Below are 7,850 nucleotides of genomic sequence, written 5' to 3' on the forward strand. Positions count from 1 at the left end.
AAGGCACACAAACACCAAAACGGATCTGCTGTAAGCCGAGCTTCACCCCGAAAATAAAACCGGTCACAAAACGCTCCCCGAAGCTCTCTCTCTGTCGCTCTCGGAACACCTCTCAGTCTCACTCTGGGCCTGGGCTCGGGCTCGGGTCCGGACCCGGAGTCTAAGTCAATAGTCGTGTGTGTTTGGGAGAAAGTAAAAAACTGATACGACTCGGCGGCATACAATCAACTACACAGCATGGAGCTTGCAGCTTGGAGCCCTGTGAGCATTAGCCTGGCCTGGCCAAGACGGGGCCGAAACCGGGCAAAAACAAAAATAAGGCCAAAAATTCACGCTTTTGTTTCGTTTGCGGTCAGAGGCAATTTTTATTTTTTGGCCAACTTCACTTGGCACACATACTCGCTCATTCCGGCTCGGATATTTTTTATTTTAACACCTTTTGTCTGCACTTTTGATTTCAAATCGCATCTTGTGAAAGGAGTCACGCGCTTTGTGTCTCTCTTATTATTTTTGTAATTTGCACAAGAAACAGAAAATAAAAGTCCAAAAAATTCCCAAAAAGAAGACGAAAAAGTCAGAAGAAATAAACCCGAGTCAGAGTCAGAGGAGGCAAATATTTATTGCTGGCAAAGGCAAGAGTCGAGAGGAAACAAGTTTCATCTTATTGTGAGACGAGACGAGTCTCGAGTCGAGTCTGGTCTCCTGCTGTGATGTAAGCATCCAAAAACCCCATTACCCATACCCATTCCCATTCCCATTCCTATGCCCAGACCCAGTCCCAAATTTAGATTCAGACCCAGCTGCAAAGGTCTCCTCCTCACCCACATTGGGCAACTCTTTCACCGTTTCCCAGTCCCAAGTCTCAGGTCTCAGCAAATTAGAAATCGAAGTCGAATGCAATCCATCAGCCATAGGGCATCCCCGAAAAAGAAGGAAACACCGCCTAACTCATTCGGCCAAGTTAATTGTTTGGCCAAACAGTTCGGTTAGTGGACGGGTGCTAAAATGCCAAGCCAACAGCCCAGACAGGTGGCGCATGTCTCACCGCCACAAATTGGGCACCGAAATGTCATCAAAAAGGAGGCTCTGGAGGCCATAAACCCGAAAGCAAATAAACGGCTACACGTATCAGACACTTGAATTGCTAATTGAAGTCATCCAAAAGATATTAAGAGTAAAGTGTTCAGTGCAAAGAAATTTGCAAGTTAATTCAAGGATATGGAGCATTTAAATCTTTATAAGATTTGGAAAGTTCTGTAAAAACAATATAGTGAAAAAAACCTAAAATAAATACTATAAACTTCAGTAATAACTCCTTCCCAACCCATTTACATCTCCGACAACAACTCGAAAACATCTTTCCTTTGTAGAAAGTGAATTCTGACATGCGTGTTCAGTCTCCACCTTTCTGTGTTAAATTTCGGAATATTTTCAACATTTCTGATTTCTGTGTTGATTTTGCTCATGCCCCCTGGCTGGCATGCAGGTCAATGTATTTATCGAGAGCTGTGAGCTGCGAGATGCGCATTTTGATTTGCATAATCTCACATTAGCTGACATTATGTTTTCCTCATTTCGATGATGATGATAGACAGCAGCCTTAACTTTCCAATCAATCAACGCACGGCAGAAGAGTGCACACAAATGCCACGACATTTTACATTTCAGCCTCACAGAGACCTGCAGCCGGTGTCATTTTTTTTTTTTTTTTTTTTTTTTATGTCTTGCTGCCGACTGGCTGCTGTTTTCCTTGTGGCTTGTTGTTGCAAATGCCGGGTCTTCATGGCTAATGGACGCCCCTCACATGACCTTGCGTGGGGGCCTTAATTTGTCACCTCAGTTGACCAAAACAAAAAGTGAGCTTAAATTACATTTAAACGACCATTTCAGCTGCCGCTCGCTTAATTACAATAGATGTGCCCACCGAGCACACACACACACAGTCGGGCTCAAAAACTTAAACATCAAACCTCCAGCAAATTGCCATTGAAATAGCCACTGAGATGTTTCTCTAAAAAACGAAATAGGAAAAAATAAATGGCAATCACAAGATGGCATCACGTGCTTAATGCTAATCTCCATTTTGATTTCAGCTTCTTTTTCGGCTTTGTGACTATCCATGACTACCACATACCACGAAGTATGGCCGCAACAGGAACCAAGCCCCAAAACTGTCTGTTTTGCATTTGGTTAGAGCCCTGTGATCTGGGACGTTGTTTTTGGTTAACGACAATTAGTAAGTGCATACTTGATATTATATTACTTTCAGTTTTTTCGGCCAAACACTTGCTAATTGTCAATGCGGATCTGGGGACTTGACCCCCAAACAGATCCCCAATCTGTAGCTTTGATAATTTCAAGTTAAGGGGGGAATTTCAGAGCCGGTTCTATGACGCGGTTTGTGGCGCCAAAGATCACTAGGAACTCTGAACTGGGATTTTTGACAGTTTGTGGCTGTTTGGGGGTCTCGGTATCAGAAGTGCCTCTCAACGGCCGTTGGCCAGTCTTCAGCCTCGAGAATATCGTGCGCCTGGCACCAAATCGATTTCTTTATGGCTCTTCAAATGGCGTCAAGATCTGCCGGGCCAAGTCGAGGTCCGGTTTATCGCATTACGTAAAAGAGACGCGCACAGAAATATAAATAAATGTCGTTTTAATGATATTTGAAAACAATATACCCTCCAACTCGAGCAAAAATCCAAATTCCGTTATCCAAAAGTAATAATATACGAAAAAATTATAAAGAGCTGCCTCCGAAAACCCGCTCAAGTGCTTTGGATTTGGACATTGTTGTGCCAAACACATTTCAATGACAGCGAGATGAGGCGAAAGGGTCGGTGGCTGCCAGTTGATCAGTCGATCAGTAATTTATGTATCGTTTAAATTAAAATTTACAATTTAAAATCGGCGAGCAAAAGACTCCAGCCAGCACACCAGACGGCAATTGAGGATGCCCACCCATAGGGAGTCTTAGTTCAACAGGTTTTCTCATTAAAAACACCACGCAGTGAAAGTCTTGAAGCAATCAATTTTGTTTCAAGTTATGTGTGTTCTTGTGGGGACTTGAAAGATACTTCATCGGCATTATCGGCAATAAAAATATTTCAAATCTCTATAAAACACTATCTGATACAAGATACTACGAAGTTTATTTTATTTTTATGAAGTATGCATTCCATCCTAACGATTTTGATGTCTTTGTTCTCTAATTCAACTACTGAATTATTTCGAGTTTGTTTTCATTTCAGTTAAGAAAACAAAAACGTGCTCTGTGTGGGTGTTTCCTCAGCGCCAAGAATGTCCAACACTTCGTGATTGTTGATGGAGCCGGCTTCCAGCAAAGCACTTTATTGGCAAATATTTGCTTTGAATTTTTTAGCTTTGTAGCTATTTATTTCCTTTTAATCATTTATTTCATTAAATAAGATAAAAAAAACATGAATAAATGCGAATATAATTTTAAAATAAATATTATTTTCTACACAATCACGTAAAGACAGTCTCGGTAGTCACCCGAAAAGTATGCCACTATTTGAGTTGGCATTATTTTGTTTTAACAAATTCCTAAAAGCAGGCAACCATTTTAAACAAAACTGGTATCTTGGTTTTAAAATCTACATATATATATTTCTGAACAAGTTGCGATCTAAACTTATATCACAATTTATTTAACATTATTTAGTTCATCCGGCACAATCTTAACAACTAACTGGCATTATCAACAGGTGGTTCGGGCTTCTACAGACGCTTCTTGGACTCATTCAGTTTGGAGCTGGCTTCTCCTTTGATCCACCACCTGTGGGCCCTCTTGAGCATCTTCCAGGGCAACCAGATGGCGAGAAAAGCGCCCAGAAGAACACATCCGAGGATGTCGAGCAGAAGGTACTGGTAGAGGGGCAGGAAGGCGCCCTGCGACTTCAGATGCCGGGCCCCTCGATGCCGCATTATGTACTCGATCCAGAAGGTGGCTTCCGTCAGTGGATGCATGGGATTATCGCGGAAGCGTTGCGAGACCTCCAGGGCACTCTTCTTGTACTGCGGCTCATAGATCAGAGTCTCAATGTTCCTCACCAAGTCGTCGACGGTGAGTTTCGAGAAGACCAGGGACCGGGCGTAGCCCTCCCTCACCGACTTAATGGTGTTCCGGTGCTGATCCCCGTACAGGGGAATGCACAGCATCGGCACGCCCCAGTATATGCCCTCCTGGGTGCCGAAAATGCCGCCGTGGGTGATGAAGAGCTTCACGTTCGGATGGGCCAGTATGTCGTTCTGGGGCATCCACTTCCGAATCAGGACGTTCGGGGGCAGCTCCCCGACAGAGTCGTTCTCATACTTCCAGATGACTTGCTGCTTCAGCTGCCCGAAGGCCTTCAGGATCAGGGCGGTCTTCTCGGGCGGCATGTCAGTGCTCTTCATGTAGGAGCCCAGGCTGAAGTACACCACGCCGTGTGTGGCCTTGTCCAGGAAAGCTTGTAGGTCATCAGGCAACTGCTTGGCAGGCTGAATGTGGGCTCCTCCCACGTCTATGAGTCCCGGCATACTGGGTCGCGGCAGGTCCACGCTGCGGTGGCTGTTGATCAGCATCAGGGAGATGTTGCGCTCCAGATCGTGGACGTGGGGTAGAGGACCTAGGAGTTGCAATATTTTTAATAGCAATGTGAGCAAGGTGCTGGAGGTGTTTAGAGTTAACCTGCTATGACACCCTGGAAATACTTTTCCGCCAACTCCTGCATTTTCGGCAAATAGAACCAACGCCGCATCACTGCATCGTACAAGGATATGTAGGCGTTGTAGGCCCGCTGGCTGAAGGTCATTTGATCCGTGTGGGAGAGCAGCAGATGAGGGATGACAGACCAGGGGGTGAGGATGCCCATGGCATGGTCCATGTTGTCCGCGTAACCCATTGTTCCGATTGTCACCACGGGACAATTAAACTTCTTGCCGAACATGAGGAAGGCCTCGTGGAAAAACTGCTCCAGGATAACCAGATCATAATGGTCGTCCTGGCTGGCAATCAGCTTCTGAACTTTGGGGTCCTTGAAAGCGTGCTCGGTGGTCATCAGTCCAATGGTCCACCAGAGCTGCAAGTTCTGGAAGTCGCTTGCGAACTGCATGGTGAAGATGTTCTTCTTGGGAACTGAAGTCATGAAACATAACAGATAAACTCCACTACTCCTTAGGAGTGCTTTACTTTCGACTCACAATGCTTGGGAATGTCAAAGGAGGGACTGATGATGATTTCCGTCAGGTTCTCGTGGGGCTGCTTGGTGGGGTGGTTGTTCACGCTGGTCACGTGGTGGCCCTGGCGGAGGAGATCCCTCTGGAAGTGCTCCAGCCAGAGCCAGTGACTGGGCGCCGGGAAGGGGCCCATGAAGAGAATCCGATAGGCAGAGCTATAGCTCGACAGTCCAATAAGGAACATCAGCCAGCACTTCCACTGCAGCTGCATCTCCATCTGGTTTCAGAAATCAGCATGGACAATTAAACAACGTCAATTAAATTGTCAGACTATCGGGCGGCGAGGGTAAAAGCCGCGTTATTAGCGCTTGATTAACGTTAGCTTTAGTTTATGTTCGGTGTTTGATTTGTTATTTGCATAAAAGTGCTATGGGACAGTGCAAATGATTTTGTTATTAATGAGACGGTGGGCTCGGGCTACACATGATTGAAGTGGAGTCATAATATATGGCAAATCGACGCCTTTTCTTCCGTTCTTTGTTCGCTCTGCATAAATAAATATTAAACTAAATAGGAATCGTATCTACTTCGATCTGTTTCGGTGTCTTAATCCCCAAGGTATTTCAGGGCAAACACACCTTTGGCCCAGACTGCCAATTGGATGTGATTGAAATGCAGCCAGATAATTTCATCATTTAGTAATTAGCAATTAATATTTCAGTTGTACGTTCCAGGTGGACGGGACGGCATTCTAGTCGATCTACACGCCTTCTACGGCTGATCTCCTACGCCAGGTTGCAATAATCTTTTGCAGTCTTTATGTTGTTTATCGGACATAACAAGTGCCAAGTTTATCACTGAATTAGCCTCAAGGCTATCTAGACACTTTCTTATCGAACGCTTTCTTATCACCTTTTTATGTAGGCTAAGACACTCGAATTGTAAAGAGATTTCTTTTGTTGCTCTGAACTTGGGAGTTTAATTTGAATTGCATTTGCATTGAGCTTGATGGCTTTAAGCCGCGACTAATGGCAATAAAATGTATTCGGGCTCATTTGATTAATTTATTATTTACTTTTGGTGGAGGGTATCGAGAACTGCGCATTGTTTTCATTCGATTTATTTCCTGATTACCGTTTGTTTGGGTTGACGCTCCACAAAGTAAAACTAACTGAAATATAAATAAAACCTGCTACTTGTCATCATTGAGACGTGCTGATAAATCGCATGTGGAAGTAATTTGCCCGCGCAGCTCGCATTTCGCATTTCAAATGACATTTTCTCACAAGCTAACTGTTTTAATTCCAGCAGTTGTATCTTTTTAACGACTGTTGCTGGCTAATGCAGTTTCAGGCAAAGTGCAATACAAACGATGGCTTTTATGAGCTGCGGCCAAGGTTGGTTGGGAAACTCAGAGTTGTAAGAGCATAATTGCCTCGCAGCTTGTAGGCCAACTAATTGTTTAGTTGGTCAAATTAAAATTATTTTATTACAATGACTTTGGGGAGTGTACAGAGTGTGTGTGGAAAAGATTTTGTGTATTGTAGGTTGTGGCTTGTGGGTTGAGGCACAAAGCTGTTTGTGTCAAAAGTAAAAGTAGTTTTAGGCTGGATGTGAAAGCACTTCCCAATTGGTTACCCAATACTTGTATTTTTAGGCTTAGGACTATTGAAAATTATCATTTCTCGATTTGCCATTTCTGAAACCACTTTCTTCATGTTTCTGATTAGTAAGGCTGAGAAGTATAATATAATTAACCTTTATTTTCTTTACTGTCTTGTTTCTCACAGTAATGTGTTTTTATTTTTATTTACACAATTGTTTCTCCTGGGCTCTGGTGTTAAATTAGCACATTTCGGAATAAAATCCAAATTCAAATAAAGCGCGCAACACGACCGCCGGGCACCAAAGTGCAGTTATCACTAAACTCAAGCCGCAAGGCGGCGAACACCTCAACTTAATCAGCATTAGCCTCAGCCGAGGCAAAGTCTCGGCCGCTGCCGCCGTCGCTGCCACACAGTCACAAGCGCGCACTCACAGATACAAAAAGCTTAGCTGTATCTGCCGGATTGAGGTAGCCCTGGCATGAACCGAGACACTCATTGTTTGCCTTAATCTCATTGTTTGATTTTTTATGTTTGTGTGCCGCGATAATTGGAATATTGTTACAAATGATTGCATGTGTTGCCAAAATAATTATTGGCTGTCAATGGCACTTTTCCCTGGAGTCTGGAGAACCCCTCTCCACTCACGTGTTAGCCAATAGATCAGAATTCCACTGGTGTATTCCCACTGCGAAATAGCTTGTCCATTGAACTTTTGCCAAACAAAGATCATACCTACATTAATTAGAACGCGCATTTCGGAATAAACAACAAGATACGAATGTTTTGTTATCGAACAAGTCAGGTAAACAAAAAATAAAAGTGTCTAAATAAAGTATTTGTCATACATGTAAAAATAACCAACAATTTCTAAGCAGTATCTTAACAATAGCTTACACTTTCACTTGAAAACCTTACAGGATGTAGAGATCCGACTCCAAGAACACTTCAAATTTCTTGGGATTTCCTAAGCACCTTTATTTATTTAAATAATTTCCTTGTTCGTTGGAAATCAAACAATGCCCCGAGAGTTGCATAAGCTTGTTTCATTGGCAAACGGAAAGTAAT

At 43.5% G+C, this 7,850-nt stretch overlaps 1 protein-coding gene across 2 annotated transcripts; it reads right to left on the bottom strand.

The window, feature by feature from the left end:
* Nucleotides 1-3,601: 3,601 nt before the first annotated feature.
* On the bottom strand, nucleotides 3,602-7,124 carry LOC6497872 (UDP-glucosyltransferase 2). Of its 2 annotated transcripts, none has more exons than XM_001961581.4 (4): nucleotides 6,937-7,124; nucleotides 5,203-5,455; nucleotides 4,691-5,137; nucleotides 3,602-4,628 (listed from the first exon to the last, which is right to left on the bottom strand). In XM_001961581.4, the coding sequence occupies exons 2-4, from the start codon at nucleotides 5,453-5,455 to the stop codon at nucleotides 3,739-3,741; spliced, it is 1,590 nt and encodes a 529-aa protein (XP_001961617.2). In that variant the 5' UTR covers nucleotides 6,937-7,124; the 3' UTR covers nucleotides 3,602-3,738. The 2 variants fall into 2 exon arrangements, with proteins under 2 accessions (XP_001961617.2, XP_044572054.1); XM_044716119.1 differs by having other exon boundaries at nucleotides 5,203-5,605.
* Between the last annotated feature and the right edge of the window lie 726 nt (nucleotides 7,125-7,850).

Source organism: Drosophila ananassae, chromosome 3R, assembly GCF_017639315.1.
Source record: "Drosophila ananassae strain 14024-0371.13 chromosome 3R, ASM1763931v2, whole genome shotgun sequence".
Classification (NCBI taxonomy): Eukaryota; Metazoa; Arthropoda; class Insecta; order Diptera; family Drosophilidae; genus Drosophila; species Drosophila ananassae.